Source organism: Aotus nancymaae, unplaced genomic scaffold (assembly GCF_030222135.1).
Source record: "Aotus nancymaae isolate 86718 unplaced genomic scaffold, 86718_ANA_hifiasm-v0.15.2.pri h1tg000018l, whole genome shotgun sequence".
NCBI lineage: Eukaryota > Metazoa > Chordata > Mammalia > Primates > Aotidae > Aotus > Aotus nancymaae.
Genome location: NW_026988430.1, coordinates 1,196,033 through 1,222,488, shown reverse-complemented (window position 1 = coordinate 1,222,488; position 26,456 = coordinate 1,196,033). Strand labels below are relative to the sequence as shown.

At 58.7% G+C, this 26,456-nt stretch overlaps 1 protein-coding gene and 1 pseudogene across 4 annotated transcripts in view; one reads left to right on the top strand and one right to left on the bottom strand.

The window, feature by feature from the left end:
• The first annotated feature begins 252 nt into the window (after positions 1-252).
• The window catches only part of SMTNL2 (smoothelin like 2), a 28,601-nt gene continuing 2,397 nt past the window's right edge, over positions 253-26,456 (top strand). Inside the window, exons 1-7 of one of the 4 annotated variants that reach the window (XM_064378011.1) lie at positions 253-298; positions 8,492-8,579; positions 9,097-9,339; positions 9,984-10,059; positions 11,422-11,601; positions 14,426-14,543; positions 14,785-14,936. In XM_064378011.1, the coding sequence (XP_064234081.1) occupies positions 8,525-8,579; positions 9,097-9,339; positions 9,984-10,059; positions 11,422-11,601; positions 14,426-14,543; positions 14,785-14,936 (824 nt within the window). In that variant the 5' untranslated portion in view covers positions 253-298; positions 8,492-8,524. Of the gene's footprint in view, positions 299-576; positions 1,061-2,015; positions 2,080-8,491; positions 8,580-9,096; positions 9,340-9,983; positions 10,060-11,421; positions 11,602-14,425; positions 14,544-14,784; positions 14,937-26,456 lie in introns of those variants that run through there. The other 3 variants (XM_064378008.1, XM_064378010.1, XM_064378009.1) reach the window with 3 other exon arrangements.
• On the bottom strand, positions 25,127-25,771 carry LOC110568376 (proline-rich protein 13-like; annotated as a pseudogene).

The following is a 26,456-nucleotide window of genomic DNA, read 5'->3' as shown; positions in this document are numbered from 1 at the left end:
GGTGAGCCCGGAGCCTCCACCGAACACTAGTGCGAAGGGCACGAAGATCTTGCTACACAGAGCAGGACTGGGAGGGGAGAGCGCATAGTTGCAGAGTCAGGGAGGGGACCTCACCACCTGTCTCCTCCCTGAGGTCTTAGAACAGGTGCAATTTTGCAGTCGGAGGTCCTACAGGTGAGCGCGTGCCCGCTGCGCAGGGAGGGCCCCGCGGGGAGGGCGGCAGCGCTGGGAGCTGCTGCTCTAGGTGCCCCCAAGTAGGGCCGGAGTCTAGGCTCCCGGCAGAACCTGGGCCTTGCGGGTAAGAGCCCCGAGAGAACGCGTCAGCCCGGGTGTGCTCTCCTCGGTCCACTGGGGGCCAGGGCCTTCTTCGGGTGTGCCCGCCGCCCCTCCCGCAGGGCTCAGTGCGGAGCCGGGGAGAAGGGAGGCTGGGCGAGCTCTCCGTCCGCACCGTCTCGCTGGGCTCCAGGGCTGGGGGAGGTGTCCCCGAGTCGGCCCCGGCCCCGGCCCCGCCCCCGAGGTCCCGCCCCGCGCCCGCCTCCCCGGCCGCCCCTCGGGCGAAGCCAGCCGCGCACGGCCAGTCGCAGCCCGGAGCTGCGGAGCTCGGATCCTCTCCCCTCCCTGCCCTCTCTCGCCCCGCGCACCCCGCTGGGTCATGGAGCCGGCCCCCGACGCGCAGGAGGCGCGCACCGTGCGCGAGGCGCTGGGCCACTACGAGGCGGCGCTGGAGGGCGCGGTGCGCGCGCTGCACGAGGACATGCAGGGGCTGCAGCGCGGCGTGGAGCGGCGGGTGGCGGAGGCGCTGCGCCTGGCCGGCCCCCTGGCGCGCACGGTGGCGGAGCTGCAGCGGGACAACCAGCGGCTGCAGGCGCAGCTCGAGCGCCTAACGCGCCAGGTGGAGGCGCTGGGCTTGGCCAGCGGGATGTCCCCGGCGCCTGGCACCCCGGGCACCCCCGGCACGCCCAGCCCCCCGCCCGCGCCCGGGGTCCCGGACCGCGCGCCTCGCCTGGGCAGCGCGCGCTTCGCCAGCCACGCCACCTTCTCGCTGTCGGGCCGCGGCCAGGTGAGCCCCGGGGAGCTCGCGCGCTGGTGCCGGGGAGTGGGGCTCCGAACCGGCTGCCGCCCCTTCGCCCCGAACTCCTGCGTCCGCGCGTCTTAGGGGCTGGGGCCTATCACCAGTCGCTCGGACTAGGCGATGGGGTCCTGCCGCCCCTCCGGAGTTGGAGAGGTCAGGGAGAGGACCGCTTAGCCTGCCCGCTGCACCTGTCTTGGGCCCTCGCCCTTTTTTGGAGCGAGGCTCTGTTTGCTCAGAGTCCCGTCTCCCTCGCTCCTCTGTCCCATGACACCAAGGGCCTGGGCGCCGAGGTCCAGCTCCCGACTGTTCAGCACTGCCTGGGGCCGCGCGGGGCGTGTTGGAATGGTCACCACCCCTGCCTGCCCCCACCCTCCATTCACGCGCCCCTGCATTGCCGTTTCACTGAGGCCTGACGGCTCTGGTTATTGATTAACCAAGATTGAGAACTCAGGCCCCTGGATGGGTGGGGAGGGGGGCCGAGAGGCAGCGGCGTTCCGAAACTATCAGCAGCGGTGTTTGAGAACCCTGCATCGCAGGGTGGGGGTTGGGGGGTGAAAATCCCTTACCGTGAAGGGAGAGAGGTGGGAACCAGCCTCCAGCGGCGTCTAGATTCCTGGGGTCAGTGACTGGCCAGAACCCCACACCATGTGGGGATGGGGCAGAGGCCGATGGGGACCTGTCACTACTTTCCACGTGGGCCACCCAGGGCGGTTAGAATGTTTCCAGTGTTTCCATGGCGTGTGCAGTGACCCTTGGGTGGGATTTTCCATCCTGGTTAGGCATGTGCTCTGGGTTGGGTTCCCAGGGTCTGCGGCTGTGTAACCTGCACCTGCTCCCTCCTTGGTCTGATCCATGGGGCACTCAGATTTCCTGCTGTGGGCTGGGCTGGACCTCAGGGGGCCTGGAGGAGGGTGTCAGATTGGGCCTTCTGCCTGGAGGTCCTAGCCAGGGTGGGAGATGGCCCCAGACCAAGTTTGGGCAGCCGGAGGTGTTCTGCTCCAGACACGGTAGTTAGTCCCTTCTCATCGGGTTTCCCAGCAAGGGAAACAGGGGCTGCTGGGGGCCGGGGGGTTGCTGCCGCAGGTGCAGATGGGGGTGGGGCGGTGCATTCAGCCTCAGAAACGCTGAAAGGACTCACTGGCGACAGTGCCGTCTCGAGGCATGTGAGTGGGGTGGGGAGTGGCGAATGCTGTGGTGTACCGGGCAGAGGCGCTGGGCTTTGCCCAGCCTGTGAGAGGTTCTGATGTGCGTCCTGGTGGCAGAGCCTGTGGGTGTTCCAGTGCTCCATGTGGAGTGTCTGGAAATGTGGATACACTTAGGTCTGGCTTCTGAACATGACACTCTACATGACTGTGGCATAAAATCACCGCTGTGAGCTCACACGCGCCTTGTCGGCTGTGTCATCGTTGTTTCTGAGGTTTGATTTTAACATGCATTTGCTATTTGCCTGCTCATGGGAGCAGCGGTCCAAATTTTAAGAAAAATAATGTCAGAGTCACATATACATGTAAATTTGTGTGTGTATATGGGTGCGCGTGCGCACCCATGCACACACACACACACACACACAGGGAGGAGGATTCTCTCCAGTTGTGACTTTTGTCAATGGAAATTAGCCGTTATTCACTGGCACCAGGCTGGTCCTCTGGCTTAGGAGTGGGTGGGTGAGGCTCAGGATGAGGGTCTTTGTGTCTCGCAAGCCGTCTCGGGGGTGGATGGAAGGTGGAGGGCGGCTGGAGATGGGTAACTTAATTGTGACGGTCCAAGGAAAAAGGAAGGGTCTGAGCTGGGGCATGGGCCATGGTGTGTAGAGGAGCTGCCTTGGGCAGGGATTTCAAAGGGGACTGAGCAGACAGAGGGGAGCCCTGGCTTGGGGGACTGCTGGGCCACAGATCTGGGTGGAGATGCTGGGTTCCACCCAGGCCGTGCTGAACGTGGGGGTCTATGGGAAACCAGGTGAAGCTGTCTCAGAGCAGGTGGATGCTGGATCTGGTGCTCCAGAGAGCGGACAAGGCTGGAGATGCGGGAGCTCTTTGGGCCGAGGCAGGAGAGTTCAAAGGAAATAAAAAATAGACTGGGGAACTGCCAGGGAGTGAGGAGGGCCTGAGAGCCCGTTCTTAGCAAACCAGAGAGGGAGCCCTCCTGAAAGAAGAGGCTGGGGTCAGCAGGGACGCATCAGCCTGCTGGGGAGCGAGGCTGGAGACCCAGGCACCCAGGGGATGCATCCACCTTTTGAGGCCTGAGAATGGAGACCCAGGCAGCCAGGGGAGTGAGCAGCAAGCGTAGGTGAGCTCTGTGGGGGGAGCATGGCTATGGTCCCCAGTTGGGTTAGAAGCCCCGCACCCCTTGAACCCTGGCTCTCTGGGCCTGAGGCAGCTGGCATGGGGCTGACCTCACAAGCACCAATCCCCACCTCTCTTGCTGTCCTCCACCTCGGGATCATTGACATGGCCTCCAGGCTGGTGTCCGGCCTGAGAGGAGGGACCGTGTGAAGCCATCCACATGCTCGGGCTGACGTGCCGTGACCAGCACCGTGTGATCAAGAGCTTGGTCACAAACAAGGAGCCAGGGCGCAGGATGAGACTGTAGTGTGGGCTGTGGACAGAGAACCACAGCTGAACGCCGGGTAAGACTTGAATGTCGGCCGTGGATAGAGAGTCACAGCTGAACACTGGGCTGCTGGGCGTCTGACCTCTCAGACTGTGTCTGGGTAGTGGGGGTCTTGGTGGGACAGTCTCGACCCACTCACACGAGCCAGGGATGACTGTGCTATCTGGCATTGTAGAGGCTGGTGTCACGTTGACCCTCTGTAACAAGCCACGACATTTAGAGACCCATTTGCTTTCAAACTGGGGACTGAGGGATTGGAGGTACGTTGTCTCCAGTATATAAATGTGCCCTGAACTCAGCACAGGAAGGGCTGATCAAGCAATTCTGTCTGGCTGGGAGCAGGGAGCTGGGAGCCAGCTGGGGGCCTGGGGTGGATGGTGGCAGCCTGAGGCCAGGCCCAGGCCCCAGCAGGTTGGGCCAGAGCTGCGACCTGGAAATGTCATCCTCAACTGAGCTGGAGCCACTGAGTTCCCATGGCTGAGGCCACGGAGGCCGCAGGAGCAGCCGCCAGGAGCCCCATGTCAGAGGCCCGACCGTGAAAGAAACCAGACTCGCCTTATCTGCCTTCCTTTCCCAGACACACTGTGATAAGAGAGTTAAATGCTTTAGGGAGAAGTTTGAATCGAGTCCTTTCAAACAGTGGTGTCAGTGGAGGAGGCTGGGTCAGCCGTGTGAATTGTCTTAGGATGGGGCTCTGGCCCTGCATGGGCCTTGTCCCCACGGATGGGTCCATGCAGTTCAGGCAGCACCCAGAAGGCCTGAAATATTCGTCCTCCCCCACAAAAACATCTAAAAGCTTTTCCTATACGAAGGCCCCTGAAATCACACTTATCACCCCAGGCCTGGGCTCCCTCATGGGGCACCTCCCCCTTCTCAAAACAAAGCTGACATGGGGACTCTTGGGGGGTACCAGGCCAGCTCGACAGGACCTGTCCCCAGCGCCAGGGCTCTCCAGTGGTTTCTGCCTGGTCCCAGATCGGAGGTGCCTCCCTGGTTTCCTTCCCAATGACCAAAGCAGCTGCCCTGAACAGAGGACCGCAGTAGCCTACTGCGGGGTCTGCGGCGACAGCTCGTTCCAGCCCAGCCCTCTGGTTGAAGAGCTCTGAGTTCTGTGAAGGTCCCGCTGGGTGGTGGCCCCAGTCCCACCCCTTTCCTCACCCTCGTTGTCTAAGACAGAGCCCGTGGGCCAGGGCACCCACTGACCCAGGCCCTGGGAGACAAGTTGTCTGAGTTGTCGTCTCTGCCCCCTAGAAGGCCAGAGCACTTCGTGGACAGAGCCTTGGCTTGGGATAGGAGACCCGAGTCCCATCCTTTGACTCTGCCACTGCCTCTCCCCATCTGTGTGATGGTGGGTTGGAGGGTGGTCTCAGAATAGCCCCTTGCTCCTTGACCCAAGGCCTGGGCAGAGCCCTTTCCCCAGGTGAGGAATGCTTCTAGTCTTGGGGCAGGGGAGCTTGGGAGTCTGGGCTCAGCCCCGCACCCCAGCCTGCATTGGCCCAGCCCCTTCCCCTCCTCCCTTAGCAGGGATCTAGCCTCGAGCACTGACTTCCAGGTCTGGTATAGCACCTGGTCCCCTGGGGCACCATGGGGGTTGTTGACGGGACTGACATCTGTGGGGGACCCCCCTCCTCACCCACCCATAGAGACACACATTTCCTGGGAAAATGGTTTCGCCCTCAGCCTTTCCCCCCAGGGCCCTGCCTGGGCCTGTGGAACCCATCAGATGAGAGCAGGGGCGTGGTGGGGGGCATGGAGACCCCAGAGCCAGAGCCCTGGTGACAGTGGGACCCGGGGTTCCAGCTGGATTGGCTGGTTCTCCTCCCCCTGCCGACATGGCCGACACGGCTGGAGGGGTGCCCATTCTGCTATGTGTGCCTTGAGACGCCAGGTGCTTCTCCTGTGTTCCTGAGAACGGGCCTGGCCTCTCCTCCTCCCACTCCTGAATCAAGAGCTGAGGGGTCACCTCCTCTCCAAGGCTGGCTCTCCCCAGGCTCTGGGTCCTGTCCGCTCTGAGCTCCCCAGGGTCCCCACCCTGCAGAGGTCCCCTCACCTTTCTCAGCCTATAAATGTGGTCTTGCCTCTTCCCTCTGGAAAAACCCCTCAAACCCCTTCCCCGGCTCCACTCAGGGCTGAAGTTACTGTACTGCCTTCATTTCCCTGGAACTTCTCCCCTAGGCCTCTCCTGTCCCCGCTGTCCCTCATCCCATGCTTCTAAGCACCCGTGGCCTCTTTTGCTGAACCCAGTGGACGCCTGACTGCATTTCCTCTTCACCTTTTCCTCAACCCCAGGCTGCCTTTGGATGCAACTGGCTTTTTTTTTTCCTTTTGTTTTGAGACAGAGTCTCACTCTGTTGCCCAGGCTGGAGTGCAGTGGTGCAATCTCCGCTCACCGCAACCGCCATCTCTGGGTTTAAGTGGTTCTCCTGCCTCAGCCTCCCAAGTAGCTGGGATTACAGGCATGTGCCACCACGCCTGACTAATTGTTGTATTTTTAGTAGAGATGGGGTTTCACCATGTTGACCAGGCTGGTCTTGAACTCCTGACCTCAAGTGATCCACCCACCTCAGCCTCCCAAAGTGCTAGGATTATAGGCGTGAGCCACCGTGCCCAGCCCCGTGCCTGGCTTCTGGATTCACTTCCTTCCTGGCCTTGGCTTTCTCACCATTCTTCAAGGGTTCCTCCTATCTCTCTGGCTGCTCCTCATTCTCTGCTGACAGCTCTTTTGCTTCCTGAAATGTGGGGACCTTATCCCAGGGGCCCCAAGCTGCTCTTCCTCTGCTGGACTTCCAGGGTCCCAATGCATGCCCTGACTCCTGTTTTTCAATGTGCTCATCCTTCTTTCCTCTCTCTCTCTCTCTTTTTCTGGGAGAGTCTTGCTCTGTCACCCCAGGCTGGAGTACAGTGGTGCCATCTCAGCTCACTGCACCGTCCGCCTCCCAGGTTCAAGTGATTCTCCTGACTCAACCTCCCAAGTAGCTGGGATTACAGGTGCCCACCACTACGCCCAGCTAATTTTTGTATTTTTAATAGGGACGGGGTTTCACTGTGTTGGCCAGGCCAGTCTCGAACTCCTGACCTCGTGATCCTCCTGCCTCGGCCTCCCAAAGTGCTGGGATTACCGGTGTGAGCCACTGTGCCCGGCCTCATCTTTCTTTTCTCTTAAACTCCAGACTCAAAAATTCAGCTCCCCCCTCAGCTCCCTGATGTTCCAGGTGCCCCATGCCCTCATCATGCCCCAGCTGAAACCCCTATTTACCCCTAAACCTGCCCTGCCCCACCAAGCCTGGGCTTGGAAGAGGCTTGGCACCCTTCCTCTTCCATATCCACGCAGTCTCCCGGCCCACCCCTTTTCCCCAAAGCTTCCAATCCTTCTTGTCTGTGGCCCTCCCGGTGCCCCATCTCCCCTCCCCGGTTCCTGCCCAGGACTAGAGAAGTGTCTTGCCATCTGGTCTCCTCCACTGTGCCCCTCTCTGACATCTTCTGGAGGGTGCTCCTGAAACACAGAGCTGAGGACCTTGGGTTCCTTCCTGTCTAAGGTGTTGAGGACCCTGGGTGGGCAGCCTGGGTGCACTGCTCCATCTGCCTGAGTCCCGGGCGGGCGTGGTCAGGATACCTGTGCCTCGATGTCTCTGCAGAAGCAGTTACTGACCACTCTGCTAGGCGTGCCCTCCCTTGCTCATCCTCTGGGCTCACTCTGAATGTGGCTCCGGCACCCCTGGCTCTGAGAGGCTGTCCTTGCCCCGATGGGTTGGATGGAGCCTGTGCAAGGCATCCTTATGCTGGCATGGGCCCCTCTGTTTACAAGCCTGGCTCCCCTGCCAGACCGATTCCCCACGGCAGAGCACGCGCCTCCTGCCCTGGCTGCGAGAGGAGCTAAGCCCTCTGGGCCAGGGCTACGTCACCATTTGCCTGGGAACTTTATAGACCAGGGCATCTACAAGACGCACAGCCGACCTCTCAAGCCGCTCATCCTGGGCTCTCGGTGGAGCCCCTACCAGCCCCACAGACACTCTCAGCCCTTCACACGCCTTTGCTGGGAGCAGGGGAGCAGGACCATGGTTGAGAACTTCTCCCCTGGCCACAAGTCCCAGCTGATTTCTGCTGTATAGCCTTGCGCAGGGCACGTGCCCTCTTGGAGCCCTTGGGTCCCATCTGTCAAATGGCTCTGGCAGCATCTACTGTGAGGACAGAAGCTGGTTGGCATAAGGGGTGTGCCCGGAAGAAGGGCTGGATGCTGGGTGGATGCTGAGCGTCGCTTGCCTAGCCTGCTTCCATTTCTCAAATGGGCAAACTGAGACCCTGAGGGGAAGTGATGTGGCCCAGGTCACAGGGGTGTGTGGCAGCACGGCCTGGATCCCAGGTTCCCCACTGGCTCCTGGTCTTGGCTGTCTGTCTGCCCCCACCTGCCCCACCCACTCCTACCACCCAGCCGGGATGGATGAGTCGCCTGCAGCTGACCAGGCTCTGAATGGCCGGGTAAATCGTGTCCCGGCCACCCATGCCTCAGCATGATCGGGGCACTGTTGCTCATCGTTGGCACAGAAGGACCTGGTGTCACTAGTTCCTGCTGCCCCTGCAAGGGCAGCCATGCCAGCCTGGCCCAGGTGAGAGGGGCAGGGGGCCAGGCACTCCTGACAGTCATCTGGTCCAGCCTGGGGGAAAGGGTGAGGTGGCCTCACCTACTTTGGAACCCTCGATTTTGATGTCTGTCCTCAGCTTTTTGGGACTCTGGGAGGAGCCCAGGAGGGGGTTTGGGGCGGGCAGCTTCCCCTGGCTGACGGGCTCTCGGTGCGGTTTGTGTCTCTGCAGAGTCTGGATCATGACGAGACCAGTGAGTCAGAGATGAAAAAGGCCTTAAACTCCTGCATTGTGGAAAATGGGCACCAGCTGGGGGCAGGTAGGGCTGAGGGCAGCGGAGGGGTGGCTGGGTAGGTTTTGGGGGTTTAGTAAGGCCTTGGTCAAGTATCTGCGCCAGGCCAGCCCTTGGCTTGGGGTGGGGGGACTCTAGCCTGAACTCCAGCGGGCTGAGAGGCTGCCAGGAGAGCAGCGTCATTCAGTAGAACTTTTGAAACACAGAGGAAAGTCGGGAGATCTCAGGTGGTAGTGAGCTCTCCCATTTCTAGAGGAAAGCAAGGAGAGGCTGAGGAATTTTTCTAAGCACTGAATAGGGTGGAGAGTGGGCTGATAAGCCAACTAGTATTTATGAAGCTGGCCATGAAGGGAAGCTGGGAAAATCAGCTCTGGTTGGAGCAGTAGGATATCCCCAGTAGGAGGTCAGGGAGGCTGGAGCAGTTAGGGAGGCCTTCCTGGAGGAGGTGGGAGGAAGGTTCAGGGAGGCTAAGCCCTTCTGGGAGGTCTCAGGCCCCTGTGGCTGCCACAGCTGACCACCCACCCATGCTGGTCACATGTTCCAGGTCCAGGCGATGGCCCCCCCGAGGTTGCCCAAACCTTCCAGGCACCAGATGCCCCCAGGCCTCGCCCCGTGAGTCTCTCCTTGCGGCTGCCCCACCAGCCAGTCACGGCTGTCACCCGAGTGTCTGACAGGTTCTCTGGGGAGACCTCAGCTGCGGCTCTATCACCCACGTCTGCTGCCACCCTGGGGGGCCTCAACCCGAGCCCCAGTGAGGTCGCCACGACCTGGACTCCCAGTCCTAGTGGTAGGAGCAGGACAGTGTGGCCTTGGGCGGACCTCCCCTTGGGATGGGAGCGGGAGGGCTGGGGCTGGGAAGGGGAAGTCGGTGGGTGACTTGGAAAACGAGGGACCAAGCCCAGCTCTGCCTCTGCCTGCCATGTCTGCCCCTTCCCTTAGCCCATCCTCCCGGGCTCCTGCCCAGAGATGCTGAGAAATAGCGTCATCCCCTGGTGGGGGCGACCGTGGCTTTTATTACAGGTGGAGGCCACAGTTGGAAGGTGGCTCTTGCCCTGCACATTGGCACTGTCCCCTCCCTCAAGACCCCAGGCTTGATGCAGCCTGTGGTCAGGCCTCTGTGCTGTGACCTGGCGGAGGTGGCACGGGCCTCTGTGGGACGGGTTTGGGAGCTGTGTTCGCCAGATACATGGCACAGGCCCTGAGTTCTGCGGTCTCAGGAGCAGGGCGGGGACAGCTGAAAAGACCTCTTTGACGTTGCTGCGAGTGCCCATCTTCCTTTCTCTTCCACTGTCACTGAGGCAGGGCTGGCTTAGCCCAGAGGGTTCGTTCATCCACGCAGTGATGCCGGGTCAGAGGAAGGGAGGCTGCGGCGGCCCTCCCTGGGTGGGGGGCGGGGTGTGTGTCACTTCTCTCCCTCTCTCTGTTCCACAGAGAAGAGTTCCTCTTTCACGAGGTCTGTGTCAAGCTCTGGCTACGGGGCAGTGACAGCCAGCAAACACAGCGACAGGTGGGTCAGGGCCCATGTTCCCGCGCAGTCGCCACAGCCCAGATGTCTTCTCTGCTTTGGATGCAGGTCGCCCAGGGGTTGGCGTCTCCACGGAAGGCTTGGGGCTGGATCTCTGGAGCACTGGGCGGCAGGGTTGGGGGAAGGTGTGAACAGGGAGTGGGGCAGTGGGGCTGGGTGGAGAGCTTCATTCGGAGAAACATGGCTACAGGCTGGTTTCTTTGTGGACCCTTCAAGTCAGTCAAAAGATTGGAGGAGGAGCTGGGCGCTGTAGCGCAGGCCTGGAATCCCAGCACTGTGGGAGGCCAAGGCTGTGGATCACCTGAGGTCAGGAGTTCAAGACCAGCCTGGCCAACGTGGTGAAACCCAGTCTCTGTAAAATTACAAAAATTAGCGGGGCATGGTGGTGGATGGCTATAATCCTGGCTACTCGGGGTGCTGAGGCGGGAGAATCACTTCAATCCAGGAGGCGGAGGTTGCAGCGAGCCAAGATTGCACCATTGCACTCCAGCCTAGGCAGTAAGAGTGAAATTCCGTCTCAAATAAATAAATAAATACAAAAATTAGCTGGGCGTGGTGGTGGATGCCTGTAATCCCAGCCACTTGGGAGGCTAAGGCAGGAGAATCACTTGAACCTGGGAGGTGGAGGTTGCAGTGAGCCGAGATGGTGCCACTGCACTCCAGCCTGGGTGACAGAGTGAGACTCTGTCTCAAAAAAAAAAAAAAAATTGGAGGAGGTGTCTCGGCTGGCAGGAGTGGGAGGACAGGAGCGTAGTCTTCTTCCATCCCAGCCCGCTGGGGTCCCTCGGAGCCGGGAACTTCCTCCCACGGGCTGTGGGCAGGGGCAGGTGAGCCGGGCCTTCCCTGTAGCACAGGCCTCTGCCTTCTGGCCAGTGGGACTGTAATTGGGAGTGGGGGTGGGGTAGCAGGCTTGGCTTTTTTTTTTTTTTTAATAATAAAAGGATAATTGTGACTTCCTGGCAAACTGTTTCAGAGGAAACAGAGAGATCTTATCTCATGGCGGTGGAGGCAGGGGGCCTGGCCCCACCGCGCTGGTTCTGGGCGCACCTCCTGCCCGAGGAGGGGCTCTCCTGTCCTTCCCAGGCACTGACACCTGCCACGGGGTGGTGATGTTCAGAGAGGGGCCCAGCGTCCCTCTTGAGTTGGGCCTATGGGCCAGGCCCGCTGGGCAGCACAGTTTGGAAAACCTGCCAAAGTGGCGGGGGTCCTGAGCAAAGGGGCTCCTCTCTGAGCGCCCACCATGGTGCAGCTGCCTGGTCACACTCAGTGGGATGGAGACCCTGGGGCCTGCTGAGCTAGTGACGGCTGCTGGCCCATGTCCCAACTCGGCGATTCTCTCCTCAGCCCGCCGCTGGTGACACCACCCCAGTCGCCCGTGTCCCCGCAGCCGCCAGCCACAACTCAGGTCCATCGGCCGGGGGAGCGTCGCAGGGAGCTGGTGAGGTCTCAGACGCTGCCCCGCACCTCAGGGGCGCAGGCCCGGAAGGCATTGTTTGAGAAGTGGGAGCAGGAGACTGCGGGCAAGTACGGACGCCCACTCGCAGACGGGGGAGGGGAAGGACGGACGCCCACTCGCAGACGGGGGAGGGGAAGGACGGACGCCCACTCGCAGACGGGGAGGGGAAGGACGGACGCCCACTCGCAGACGGGGGAGGGGAAGGACGGACGCCCACTCGCAGACGGGGGAGGGGAAGGACGGACGCCCACTCGCAGACGGGGGAGGGGAAGGACGGACGCCCACTCACAGACGGGGTGAGGGGAAGGACGGGCGCCCACTCACAGACGGGGGAGGGGAAGGACGGACGCCCACTTGCAGACGGGGAGGGGAAGGACGGACGCCCACTCACAGACGGGGGGAGGGGAAGGAAGGACGCCCACTCGCAGACGGGGGAGGGGAAGGACGGACGCCCACTCACAGACGGGGGGAGGGGAAGGACGGACGCCCACTCACAGACGGGGGGGAGGGGAAGGACGGACGCCCACTCGCAGACGGGGGAGGGGAAGGACGGACGCCCACTCGCAGACGGGGAGGGGAAGGACGGACGCCCACTCACAGACGGGGGGAGGGGAAGGACGGACGCCCACTCGCAGACGGGGGAGGGGAAGGACGGACGCCCACTCGCAGACGGGGGAGGGGAAGGACGGGCGCCCACTCACAGACGGGGGAGGGGAAGGACGGACGCCCACTCACAGACGGGGTGAGGGGAAGGACGGACGCCCACTCGCAGACGGGGGAGGGGAAGGACGGACGCCCACTCGCAGACGGGGGAGGGGAAGGACGGACGCCCACTCGCAGACGGGGAGGGGAAGGACGGACGCCCACTCACAGACGGGGGAGGGGAAGGACGGACGCCCACTCGCAGACGGGGGGAGGGGAAGGACGGACGCCCCCTCACAGACGGGGGAGGGGAAGGACGGACGCCCACTCGCAGACGGGGGAGGGGAAGGACGGACGCCCACTCGCAGACGGGGAGGGGAAGGACGGACGCCCACTCGCAGACGGGGGGAGGGGAAGGACGGACGCCCACTCACAGACGGGGAGGGGAAGGACGGACGCCCACTCACAGACGGGGGGAGGGGAAGGACGGACGCCCACTTGCAGACGGGGAGGGGAAGGACGGACGCCCACTCACAGACGGGGGGAGGGGAAGGACGGACGCCCACTCACAGACGGGGGGGGGAAGGACGGACGCCCACTCGCAGACGGGGGAGGGGAAGGACGGAGGCCCACTCGCAGACGGGGGAGGGGAAGGACGGACGCCCACTCGCAGACGGGGGAGGGGAAGGACGGACGCCCACTCACAGACGGGGGGAGGGGAAGGACGGACGCCCCCTCACAGACGGGGGAGGGGAAGGACGGACGCCCACTCACAGACGGGGAGGGGAAGGACGGACGCCCACTCACAGACGGGGGGAGGGGAAGGACGGACGCCCACTCACAGACGGGGGAGGGGAAGTACGGACGCCCACTCACAGACGGGGAGGGGAAGGACGGACGCCCACTCGCAGACGGGGGAGGGGAAGGACGGACGCCCACTCACAGACGGGGGAGGGGAAGGACGGACGCCCACTCACAAACGGGGGGAGGGGAAGTACGGACGCCCACTCACAGACGGGGGGAGGGGAAGTACGGACGCCCACTCACAGACGGGGGGAGGGGAAGTACGGACGCCCACTTACAGACGGGGGGAGGGGAAGTACGGACGCCCACTCCCAGATGGGGGTGCTCCCCCAGTGTACCCACACCCAGGCAGCGGCTGGGTGAGTGCTGAGGAGCCAGGTTCAGCCCTGTCCGCTTCCCCAGGACAAGATCTCTTGGGCAAGACACAAAGTTAGGGCTGGCCACAGGGCAGATTGGGGGAACCAGGGCTCCACTTATTGGGGGAAGAGGGCTGTGAGGCATGGGGCCGGGCCTGACGAGGGACCCTCTCTCCTCCTCCATTCTCGAGGCACCCTAGTGTGTCCCCAGTGCCCCCAGGCTTCCCTCACACCCATGTTCCCCATGGGTTGTGGCTCCTTTAGTTTCTGGGCATGACTGGGGACTGGACGGGGACTGAGATTCCTGGTGGGAGCTGGGAGGGCCAGCGTGGGGTTGGCCTCGCCTGAGGACTGCAGAGGTGATGCCCTTGGACCGAATGCTTTGCAGCCCACTACCAGGCCTTGAGAGACGGGTCCCTGGGCTCCAGCCGCCTCTGCATATTCAGCCTGTCTTCGCGTCAGTTCCTGGTCTTGATGCCAGCTGTGTGCAGGGTGTGGCTCAGACCTTGTGGGATAATGAAGATGACAGCCAGTCCCTGCTCAACTCTAGTGATGGAGGCCAACTCAGGACGTGTCCCCACTTACCCCAAACAACCTGGTCCCGACCGTTAGGGACTGTCCTTGGGGCCCAGAAGAGGAAATCATCCCTCCTGGCTAGGAAGGAGCCATCAGGGAAGGAGCCCCTCCATTAGGAGGGTGCTCAGAAGAGGCGGGGGAGGAAGGAACATGGAAAGGAGTTCCAGGCAGAAGGCAGGACTTGGGGCTCTGTGGGTGGGCCAGGGTCTTCTGTCTCAGGATTCCCAAGGGACCCCTGCTTCCTGGGGTGGGAAGTAGACAGGGGACCTAGAGGGTGGTCCGGGTGAGGGTGGTCCCACCGCATACCATCAAAGGAGGCTGTGTGGCTGGTGTATGGGGCCGTGCTGTGGACATGGGCACAGCTGAGCCTGCGTGCTGCCAGCATCTCTCCTGGGTGAGCAGAGCGAGCAGGGGCCTCCTCCCTGGGGGTGCAGGGACGGTCTCCCCTGTCCTGGACCCGCAGTGGGAGATGGTGGCTGGAGGCCCCCTCAGCAGGCCTGCGCTTTCTCTACAGGGGGAAAGGCGAGGCCCGGGCCCGGCTGAAGCGATCGCAGAGCTTCGGCGTGGCCAGCGCCAGCAGCATCAAGCAGATCCTGCTCGAGTGGTGCCGCAGCAAGACGCTGGGCTACCAGGTGAGCCAGGCTCCCTTCCGGCTGCTGGGAACCCCCCCCCGCTGCCCGCCAGAGGCCTGACCAGGCATTGCCCCTGTCCTCATTCTCCGGCCTGGTCAGGAGCCTGCTGAGGCTGGAGTTAAGGGATGGGAGCCACAGTCATCATGCCTTCCCAGTGGGCGCCTGACTGCCCGCGGCGTGTGCTGAGAAACTCCAGGCATCTGTGTCTGGGCCCCGCGCTGACCACACTCCCCTCCCATAGCACGTGGACCTGCAGAACTTCTCCTCCAGCTGGAGTGATGGCATGGCTTTCTGCGCCCTGGTGCACTCCTTCTTCCCCGACGCCTTCGACTACAACTCCCTGAGCCCCACGCAGCGGCAGAAGAACTTCGAGCTGGCCTTCACCATGGCCGAGTGAGTGTGGTGGCTCCTGCTGGCTGCCAGCCCCAGCCCAGTCCCTGAGCCCAGCTGTTTTCCCGGGGGGGCATGGGGCGAGTGGATTGTGGGGCAGCTGTCTGCAAAGCTGAAGGACCCCAAGGCCATGTGGTCTGTCTACCTCTTGAGCAGATGGGAAGACTGAGCCTGGAGAGGGATGTTCCGAGTCACACAGCACTCAGTGGGGGAGGGGACTCTGTTCCTGGGATACCTGCCCTCTTTGCTGGGTGCCCAGCTTCTGGGGTGTACTCTGGGAGACCTGCCACAGACCAGGCATGAAGGGCAGCCGGATGGGGTCCCCCAGAGCTCAGAATCTGTCCTCTCTGGACTGATGCAGAGATGCTATTGCTTGCCTGACCCACAGCGGCCAGTTAGCAAGAAATTGATTACTCTCCGGGCCACTTAAAAGGAGATTTTTAATTAGCCAGGCATGGGGGTGTGTGCCTATAGTCCCAGCTACTTGGGAGGCTGAGCAGGAGAATTGCTTGAACCCGGGAGGCGGAGGTTAAAGTGAGCTGAGATCAAGCCACTGTACTCCAGCCTGGGTGACAGACTGAGACTCTGTCTAAAAAACAAAAAGGAGATTTTGCTTCCAATCAGATTTTCCTTCCCTAAATCATGTTCTGGCATTGATTGTGAAATTGCTTCCTGCTTAGGTCCCACTCCTGGGGTGAGGATGGGGATGGCTCTGGGCTCAGGAGGCACATGGAAATCGAGTTTGGGATTTGGTTATTGGCTGAAGGCCTCAGAAGAGGTGGCAAAGTCAGGTCTGTCTGCCGGGGCTCCAGCGGGGCACAGGGGCACAGTCAAAAACTGGGCGAGGAGAGTTTCATACAGGGACTCTTGACGAAGGCGTGGGCAGGAATGAGGTACAGGGCCAGGCCCTGAGCAGCAGCCTCGGGAGAACAGCAGTGTGTGGTCAGCAGCCCATGGCCTGGGTGGAGAGGATGGTCTGATGAGGGCCGTGCTCGGGCAAATGGTTGCAGTCAGCTCGCTGTGACCTGGCAGGGAGGCAGCTATGGGATGTGTGCCCAACCTCACTCCCCTCCTGCCTCACACCAGGGCCTCTTGGGGAATTAACCCAGCAGGAAGACAGAGGGCCAGGAGCCGTGGCTGTGGTTCATCCCGGCCCCCAGTGCAGGGATTAGGGTGCAGATGAGTGGTGTTTGGGGCTGCCCAATGCTAAGCTCTCTGAAGCTCAGAGAGAAGTAAGGCCATCCCCGAAGCCGAGCCTTCTGGAAGGCGCGTTTGCTGTTCTGTCCCTGACTTTGTGCCCGCTGGCATCAGCCTCTGAACGTTGGTCTGCAACTGACCATGTCTGTTTCTGCTCTGGGTCCTCAGTGCCCACATTTAAGAGCCGTCCTCACCGAGCAGGGTGCAGTGGCTCATGCCTGTAATCCCAGCACTTTGGAAGGCCGAGGTGGGTGGATCACCTGAGGTCGGGAGTTCAAGACCAGCCTGTCCAACATGGAGAAACCTTGTCTTTACTAAAAATACAAAATTAGCCGGGTGTGGTGGCAGATGGCTGTGATCCCAGCTACTAAAGAGGCTGAGACAGGAGAACTGCTTGAGCCCAGGAGGCAGAGCTTGCATTGAGCCGAGATCATGCCATTGCACTCTAGCCTGGGCAACAAGAGTGAAACTCTGTCTGGAAAAAAAAAAAAGAAAAAAAAAGAGTGGTCCTCATGGGCTTGTTGGGTTGAAGGAGCCTCACCCCAGGCCTCACCTGCCTTCCCTACTCCTTTCCCGGCCCAATCTTCGGGCCTCGGCCCCGGCCCACCTCCCCGGACCCTGAGCCTGGCCAGGGAAGGAACCAAAGCCAGGGTGTCTTGTGATCCACACGTGGTATTGTAAGTCTCGCTTTGACCTGAGACAGCCGCCCCTCTTTGGAGCAGCCACTCTCACTCTGGGGGCAGAATTGAGACACTGGCTCTGAGCTCTCGGTCTGAGTTTTTGGAATCTTGGTATCAGCCCTGTTGGGTTGCCTTGGATGACACGCTTGGACTCAGACCCCTGGGGTCACAAGAACTCCTTGTATACTTGAAAAGCCTTTCTGTCTTGGCTGCTTGGGATCAGCTGTCATCCTAATTGCAGAAACAGCTCTGGCCCAGCGTGTTGTGCAACTGGGTCCAGACGATGGGGAGGTGGAGCCAAGGCGAGTGCGTGGTGCGGGGAGCAGGCAGCTCCCGAGGACGGGGCCCAGCTGCCAAAGCCCAGATGGGGCACCTGGAACAACAACCAGACTGTCAGAGTATGCAGGGCCAGGGCTTTGGGGCACACACCCCAGCACCCACCCCAGCGGAGAGGCCACACTGTCTTTCAGGGTTCTTTGTTCATTGTCTGAGTCCAGTGTGGTGCCCGCTTACGTCCTGGCCACCTCGGTCACCCTCCGCCCTGGACCAGGCTAGGCTGTGGCAGGGAGAGAGAGGATGCCGCGGGCCATGGGATGGTGGCCCCGTGCCCCAGCCTGCAGGGAACACAGCTCCCCTTGGCAGCCAGAGCCAGAGCGACTCCAGGCGGTGCTTCCCCAGCACGAGGTCTGGGTCCAGGGAGCCTCTACACTCCAAACAGATGTTTCTGCTATTCCCAGCTTGGTGGTATGAGGGGGAGGTGGCGGCCAAGGCTGGTCCAGGTTTTGCCTGCTGCCTTCCCGGAGCACACAGCAGGGTAAAATCTCCGTCCTAGCCTCCCTGTGGCCGGAGCCTGCTCTGGCTGTGGAGCCGGGCAGGGAGGATGGGTCTGCTGAAGCTGCTGAGATGAGTTCTTGCTTTTCTGCTGACTCGAGGGGGCGGGAAGAGGTGTCCAGCGCAGGCCTGTGCCAGGGTGGGGGGTGGGGGTTTGCTCAAAGCCTGGGAAGGCGCCTCCCCTCATGACTCATCACAAGATTATCTCCCGAGTACTGGGGGAGAGGACTGGGAAGACTGTCTCGCTTGCCTGGGGCCTCTTGGGGGGACGGCAGCTTGGATCACCTCCTTTCCTAGACAATAGGCTGCTTAGAAGAGCTGGCGAGAAACAGCAGGGACACCTGCCTAAGGATGCTGGCTGTCATGTCCTCACCCACATTCCTGCAGCAAAGGCTGAGCAGACATGTGCTGCTGAAAGCCACCCAGGGTGTGCAGGCAGCAGGACCACAGAGCTGAGAAGGGACCACAGGGCCGAGAAGGGAGCACAGGGCTGAGAAGGGAGCACAGGGCCGAGAAGGGAGCACAGGGCCGAGAAGGGAGCACAGGGCCGAGAAGGGAGCACAGGGCCGAGAAGGGAGCACAGGGCCGAGAAGGGAGCACAGGGCCGAGAAGTGATCACAGGGCAGAGAAGGGAGCACAGGGCCGAGAAGGGAGCACAGGGCCGGGAAGTGATCACGGGGCCGAGAGGGGACCACGGGGCCGAGAGGGGAGCACGGGGCCGAGAGGGGACCACGGGGCCGAGAAGGGAGCACGGGGTTGAGAAGGGAGCACGGGGCCGAGAAGGGCAGCCTGGGGGCAGGCAGGGTGGGACGGGAGGAGCATGGGGTCTGATAAAGGCAACCTCTGGAAGGGAAAGGAGGACACAGGTCCCCAAACCACGGGTTCCCCTTGCAGGAGAAAGGAAACATTTCCGCCAGCAAGCGCCTTAAAGGCATGAAGATGCATCAGTGACCTTTGGAATAAAAGTGGTGTGTGCTTCCCCTCCCCGACCCGCACCTGATGATTTAATGGTCTCAGAGATTCCCTGCGGCCTAATCTGTGTGAGTGATGCGGTGCTGACAGCGCAGCGAGCTTCCTTTGCCTCACAGGTGTCCGGGATCTGGAATGAGTGAGGACCAGCCCCTTTTATGGAAGACACCTGACCCTTCTGCACCCGTCCCCTCCACCTCCTCGGAGGCAGAGTGCAGGACGTGCAGCCCCAGCCTTCCCACTTGCCCTGTGGGGAATGTGTCCTGCTCTCGGGTTTCGCTGGAGCAGAAGGGGCTTCCAGGCTATTTGTAGTGCCCATGTGTCTCTGTCTAAAACCAGATAGGAGGTACTAGTCCGATTCCTGGCATCCTTGCCTGCCTTTAGAGCAGGCATAAAAAAATAAAAATAACCCCCAGACCCCTCCTCCACCTCCTTTCCAGGCCAGCCCTGTGATAGCTGAAGCTCGCGACAGAGAGTAGGAGAAACGCTTTCCATTTTTTCCCCACCTGACCGATGCGGGGTGCAGGTAAAGCCACTTTAAAAATGGTAGTCAGGATTGGCCGGGCCCTGGGCTCATGCGTGCAGTCCGATCCCGGCACTTCGGGAGGCCAAGGCGGGTGGATTGCTTGAGTTTAGGAGTTTGAGACCAGCTTGGGCAACGTGGCCAGACTCTGTCTTTACAGAAAATACAAAAAATTAGCTGGGTGTGGTGGTGTGCACCTGTGGTCCCAGCTGCTTGGGAGGCTGAGGTGGGAGGCAGGTGCTTTTTTTTTCTGTTTCTTTTTTTTTTTAAGATGAAGTTTTGCTCTTGTTGCCCAGGCTGGAGTGCAATGGAGCAATCTCAGCTCCCTGTAACCTCCGCCTCCCAGATTCAATCGATTCTCCTGCCTCAGCCTCCCAAGTGGCTGGGATTATAGACGCCTGCCACCACGCCCGGCTGTTTTGTACTTTTAATAGAGATGGAGTTTTACCATGTTGGCCAGGCTGGTCTCAAACTCCTGATCTTAGGTGATCCACCCGCCTCGGCCTCCCAAAGCGCTGAGATTACAGGCACGAGCCACTGCACCCGGCTAATTTTTGTATTTTTAGTAGAGATAGGGTTTTGCCTCATTGCCAGGCTGGTCACGACCTCCTGACCTCAGGGGATTTGTGGAAGGCAGGTGCTTTTGAGGGTGTGTTGTGAGCCGTGTCTCCAAGACGGAGGATGATCCCTGCCTATGGGATGGAGAATTTGGAGCTCTCAGGGAAAGAAGTCGGTGAGGCGCGAAGGTGGCAGGGGGAAGAAAAGAGGGAGCCAGGAGATGGTGGTTGCGTGTTGCATATTGTGACACCCCCACTCCCCTAGGAACTGCATATTCTCCTGCGCTCAACTTAGCAATACCAACAGTGGGTACAAATGGACCCTGGCCCAGTGCCCTGGTTGCCTGTGGTGGAAGCCAGTGATCTGGGCAGTGGAGGGTGACACAGGACATGGCCTCCACTCCCATCCTAGCTGCCACCCTGGTCTTGAAGACTTGGTGCCAGGGCAGGGGCCACGGGTCATTATCAGAGGGTAAAGACAGTCTCTAGAATGAAGCGGGGGTCAGCTGGCTCTCCTCTGCGGAGGGTGAGGAGCACCTTGAACATGCCAGCAATTCTGAGGGCTTCCTATGAAGTGGGTGTCACGGCAACAAGACCTGGCTCAGAGGAGTGCGTCCTAGGTGTCCTCTGTGGGGACAGTTAAGGAACCAGAGCTGTTTGGTTCAGAGAAAGACATGAAAGCAAGGTTTTCTTCTGGATGTGAAGGGTTCTTTCATGGGGGGAAAGTTAGACTGAGAATAAATAGCCTTGTGGGACCAGCAGGTAGAAGGTACACACAGGCAAAAATAGCGTAAGAAATGTCAGAGGAACTTTCTCGTGCTCACAGCATCTGCAGAGGGCTCTGAGCTGTCCTTGGAGGAAATTGGGTCCCGTTTCCCTGGCCCCTGAGATGAACAAGCTGAGGTAGGGCCTTTATAGAGGTGATTGGTGCTTCTGATGGGGATGTTTGGATGGATGGAGGTCCTGGAGTCCTCATGCTGTCCCCAGTTAACATGTGGGACCACTGATGCCACTGCTGTCAGGGCTGATAACCTGGCCATGTGCTCAGCCTGTTCCCACACACCTGGGATCCTCCAAATAGGCCTGGGAGAGGAGGTGCTCCACCTGTGTGGCAGGTGAAGAGGAGGGCGTCAGGGGCAACAGGATCACTCAGGAAGGTGAACCCAGGTCCCCAGCTTCTCTGAACTCAGGCTTTCTCTCTCTCTCTTTCTTTATCTGCCCTTCTTTCTTTCTTTCTTTCTTTCTTCTTTCTTTCTTTCTTTCTTTCTTTCTTTTTCTTTCTTTCTCCTTCCTTCCTTCCTTCCTTCCTTCCTTCCTTCCTTCCTTCTTCTCTCTCTTTCTTTCTCTCTTTCTTTCTTTCTTGCTCTGTCACCCAGGCTGGAGTGCAGTGGTTTGATATCAGCTCACTGCAGCCTCTGCCTCTCGGGTTCAAGTGATTCTCCTGCCTCAGCCTCCTGAGTAGCTGGGATTATAGGCACGCGCCACCACGCCCAGCTAATTTTTGTATTTTTGTAGAGACATGGTTTCACCATGTTGATCAGGCTGGTCTCGAACTCCTGACCTCAGGTGATCTGCCCACCTCGGCCTCCCAAAGTGCTGGGATTTACAGGTGTGAGCCACTGCGCCCAGCCCAATTTTTGTATTTTTTAGTAGAGATGGGGTTTCACCATGTTGGCCAGGCTGATCTTGAATTCCTAACTTCAAATGATCCACCCACCGCAGCCTCCCAAAGTGTTGGGATTACAGGCATGAGCCACTACGCCCGGCCTGAACTCAGATTTTCAATGCTTTATCGTTGACAAAGCACCTTTGCATGCCTGCTGGCATCAGAGGGCCGACTTCCCTGACATGGAGCCCTGGCCTGGCCTGTCCCAGGGAGAAAGGGTGCCCTCTCATCGGGCCAAACTCACTCACCACCCCACAAAGCCTGTTGGATTCCCTTATAGGCCACCCACTGCAACCCCAAGGGGGAGGTGGGGAGGGGATCCACGACAGATGTCTCCATTTCGCTGTGACAGTTGGTTTCTGACAGGAGGCCTGGCAGCCAGCCAGCACAGCAGAGCAGGGCTGTGGGTAATGTTACAGCCTTTGTCTCTGGAGCACACAGCTGCGTGAGTCCTGGTAGAAAGTGCTGAGTGCGTTGTGCCAAACTGGGGTGGGTTAGAGGAGTCTTGCTCGCTCACAGGGGACTCCCCTCTGGCTGGGATCTCTGGGGAACAAGATGCATAAAGACACATTGTGGAATCACAACCTCCCAACAGGCCCACTGGGAGGGACAGCAGAGCTGGTATAGAGCTGGTATTCCAATTTTCTTTTTTTTCTTTTTTTCACACGCAGGCAGGAGTGCAGTGGTGCAATCTTGGCTCACTGCAACCTCCACCTCCCAGGTTTAAGCAATTCTCCTGCCTTAGCCTCCCAAGTAGCTGGGATTACAGGCGCCCACCACCACGCCCGGCTAATTTTATGTTTTTAGTAGAGACATAAAAACCATTGACCATGTTGGCCAGGCTGGTCTCGAACTCCTGACCTCAGGTGATCTGCCCGCCGAGATTACAGGCATGAGCCACTGTAAGGAAATGGGCACAGAAGGTGAAGCAGTTGGAAGAGTCAGAGTTTGAACTCGACTATTTAGACTTCACATTCAGGCCTTTTCTCTGTGATCCACCCTGCTTCTTAAAGCGAGGCATGATCATCAAAACGGCAACAAGAATGAACTGTGACTTTTTTTTTGTTTTGGTGTTTTTTTCTGAGACAGGGTCTGGCTCTGTTGCCCAGGCTGGAGTGCAATGGTGCGATCCGGGCTCACTGCAGCCTCCACCTGCTGGGCTCAAGCCATCCTCTCACCTCAGCCTCGAGTAGCTGGGACTACAGGTGCGTACCACCATGCCTGGCTAATTTTTGAAATTTTTGTAGAGACGGGATTTTACTGCGTTGTCCAGGCTGGCCTCAAACTCCTGGGCTCAAGTGATCCTCCCGCCTCGGCCTCCCAAAGTGCTGGGCTGACAGACATGAGCCACCTCGCCCAGCCTAATCTTGAACATTTATTAGCTCTTTCGATGTGCCCTTTGCGATGCCACCTGTCTTGCATGGGTTTACGATCTTCATGCCACACTTTTGAGGTGGATATAATTCACAGATGGAGAAATTGAGGCCTGGAGAAATGAAGTATGTTGCCCAAAGATATATGGCCTGTAAGCGGTGGAGCTGGGGTTTGAACCCTGACAGGCACTTATTGATGGAAAGAAAAACAAAAGACTGGGGCCCCCTGGAGCTACAAAAGTGCACAGAGCTGCTGAAGGAAGGGCGCTGACAACTGGACCAAGTGCGATCGTTTTTGACTTTTTTGTTCTGCCTGATAATGTCAGGCCGGCTCCATCTAGAGCCCAGGGGAAACAGGCGTACTGTGAGCAGAGTCGGAGGGGGCGGGGCCGCGGGGCTGGGCGTTCCACAGGCCGTCTCCTGTTGCTTCAGGACCCGGTGCTGAGATGCTCAGGGCGATGTGTCTTGACTGTTGATGTTCCTCTTCCCACGGCCATGAGGCCTTCACCCTCCCTCTGAGCCCCAGTGAAAGGCCACAATGTATACATGAGTCTAGACCAGTGAGCCAAAGTTAAACCCGTACTTCCCACGCTAGGAGGCAGGGGGCCCTGGGGGGTAAGGGGGGTGGCAGAGATTTTAAGCAATCTTTTAAAGTGCCAGTTATGACTCGGTAGTGATTGTAAAATCACTTCAGTGCTTCCTGACCAGCATTTTAAAGAGGCGGAGTTGGGGAGGGGCACGGGAGAGAAATAACGTGAACTATCACGGAGAAAATGCAGGCAGTAGTAAAGGTAAGGATGTGAAAGTTTATTTTCGCATACGTGTGTACCTGTGCTGAATCATAATAAAAATATCTTCCTTACTGTAGGTCATGGTAAAAAAAAAAAAAGTCAGCTGGGTGCACAGGCTCATGCCTGTAATCCCAGCACTTTGGGAGGCTGAGGTGGGTGGATCACGAGGTCAGGAGATCCTGGCCAACATGGTGAAACCCTGTCTCTACTAAAATACAAAAAATTAGCCGAGCATGGTGGCGCGTGCCTGTAATCCCAGCTACTCAGGAGGCTGAGACAGGAGAATCGCTTGAACCTAGGAGATGGAGATTGCAGTGAGCCGAGATCACACCACTGCACTCCAGCCTGGGTAACAGAGCAAGACTCCGACTCAAAAAAAAAAAAAAAAAAAGGTCTAAAAGCACTTTTAGGAGGCAAATGGGTAAATTTATTTTTTGCTTTATTAGTTTTATACTTATTTATTTATTTGAGACAGATTCTTGCACTGTCGCCCAGGCTGGAGTGCAATGGTGCCATCTCTGCTCACTGCAACCTCCGCCTCCCAGGTTCAGGCAATTCTCCTGCCTCAGCCTCCCGAGTAGATGGGACTATAGGTGCACGCCACCACGCCCAGCTAATTTTTGTATTTTTAGTAGAGATGGGGTTTCACCATGTTGGCCAGGATGGTCTCGATCTCTTGACCTCGTGATCCGCCCGCCTTTTGTATTTTTAGTAGAGATGGGGTTTCACTGTGTTGGCCAGGCTGGTCTCGAACTCCCAACCTCGTGCTCTGCCTGCTTCGGCCTCCTAAAGTGCTAAGATTACAGGTGTAAGCCACCGCACCTGACCTAGTTTTACATTTATTTTAATAACGCACGCTGACTTTCTGTATACTATTGATATTTACTTTTTTTTTTTTGAGACGGAGTTTCGCTCCACTGCCCAGGCTGGAGTGCAGTGGCACAGTAGTTTCCCCTCTTGGGTCCATGCAGTTCTCCTGTCTCAGCCTTCCTAGTAGCTGGGATTACAGGCGTGCGCTACCACGTCCGGCTAATTATTTTTGTGTTTTTAGTAGAGACGGGGCTTCACCATATTGGTCAGGCTGGTTGCGTGACCCTTCTGCCCCAGCCTCCCAAAGTGCTGGGATTACAGGCGTGAGCGAGGACACCCAGCCTACTTTTTTTTTTTTTGACCAGGAGAAATAACTTTATTTGGACTGAGAGCTGGAGAATGAGAATAGGACCTGACACAGTATATTGGGCTAAGGAGGAGAGGTGAGGTTCCAAAATGGCAGTCAAAGCTCATCTATCAAACGGACTCTACTTCCCAGCAACCTTGCAGTTAGTGCAACCAACAAAAGGCCTGCTGGGGAATGTATTTGCCACTAAGTTCTCCAAGCATGCCAACATTACAAAAAAGATAGAGATTCTTCATCATAATGAAATTTCCACAAACCCCTCAATCACAAGTATTATAAGAGGAAGTAAAAATCACATTTTACAGATCTCAAACTTGTCTTCAACATTTAGTTCATCATCTTCAAAAAAATAGCTCCCCTGCTAAACTCATTAGCTATATGATCTATCCCAGGAGCAAGAGGACGGCCATGCCATGGCAATCCTCTTCCCATTTTCCCTAGCCACTCAGGGCTGAACAGCAGGGTGAGGCTCAGGTGGGGGTGGGGGAAGGGAGCACAAGGGCTACTTTCCCCCAGTATAACATGGCATCTGAAGCTTGATGGGAGAGCAGAACTGGTGAGACTTGAGGGCAGGGTCCAGGGCCTGTATTCAGTCAGAGTCACTGCTGGAAGAGGAGGAGGAATGCTTGCCATGCTTGTGGTGCTTGTGGTGCTTGTGCATCTTTTTATGAGCTTTCTTCATTTTCTTGTGCATCTTCTTGTCCACTATCACTGTTGGTCCAACCATGCCAGGAGCCAAGGGATTCACAGGAGGCATTCCAGGGGCAGGGGGTGGGTATGGAGGAGGGTAGGGACCAGAGGGTTGGCATCCTGGATACCCTGGCTGTGGCACAGGAAGAGGGGGCCCACATGGCGGGGGGAAACTGGATTGTAGTGGGGAGCTCCTGGAGGAGGAGGATAAGGGCCTGGGGGAAAGGATGGATTGACAGGTGGTGTGTGGGCAGGACTGGAACTTCCAGGGCACCCGATGTTGGGGGGATATGGATTTGGCCCTGGCTGCCCAGCATTGGGGTTCCACATGTTTAAGTGTGTCCTCCACCCTTTCCACCACCGTCTGGGCTTGACGCATTCTCCTTCCCAACCTACTTTTTTTGTTTTAACTTAAATGTAGTCTTACTTAAAATTTAAATACAATATGCCAGGTACTGTGGCTCACCTGTGCCTGTAATCCCAGCTGCTCAGAAGGCTTTGTGATGGCTTGAGGCAGACGTTCAAGACCAGTCTGGGTAACATAGTGAGACCCTCATCTCTACAAAACTATTTTTTAAAAACTAGCTGGGCTGGGCATGGTGGCTGATGACTGTAATCCCAGCACTTTGGGAGGCCGAAGCAGGTGGATCACCTGCAGTCAGGAGTTCAAGACTAGCCTGGCAAACATGGTGAAACTTCGCCTCTACTAAAAATGCACACACAAAAAATTAGCCGGGCATGGTGGTGGACACGTGTAATCCCAGCTACTCAGGAGGCTGAGGCAGGAGAATTGCTTGAACCTGGGAGGTGGAGGTTTCAGTGAGCCAAGACTGTGCCACTGTACTCCAGCCTGGGCAACAAGAGCGAAACTCTGTCTCAAAAACAAAACAACAATAACAAAAAACTAGCTGGGCATGGTGGTGTGTGTCTATCCCAGCTACTTGGGAAGACAAGGCGTGAGACTCACTTGAGCCCAGGAGGTCAAGGCTGCAGTGAGCTAGGATCATACCATTGTACTCACACCTGGGCAACAGAGCAAGACCCTGTCTCTAAAAAATAAAAGCCAAAT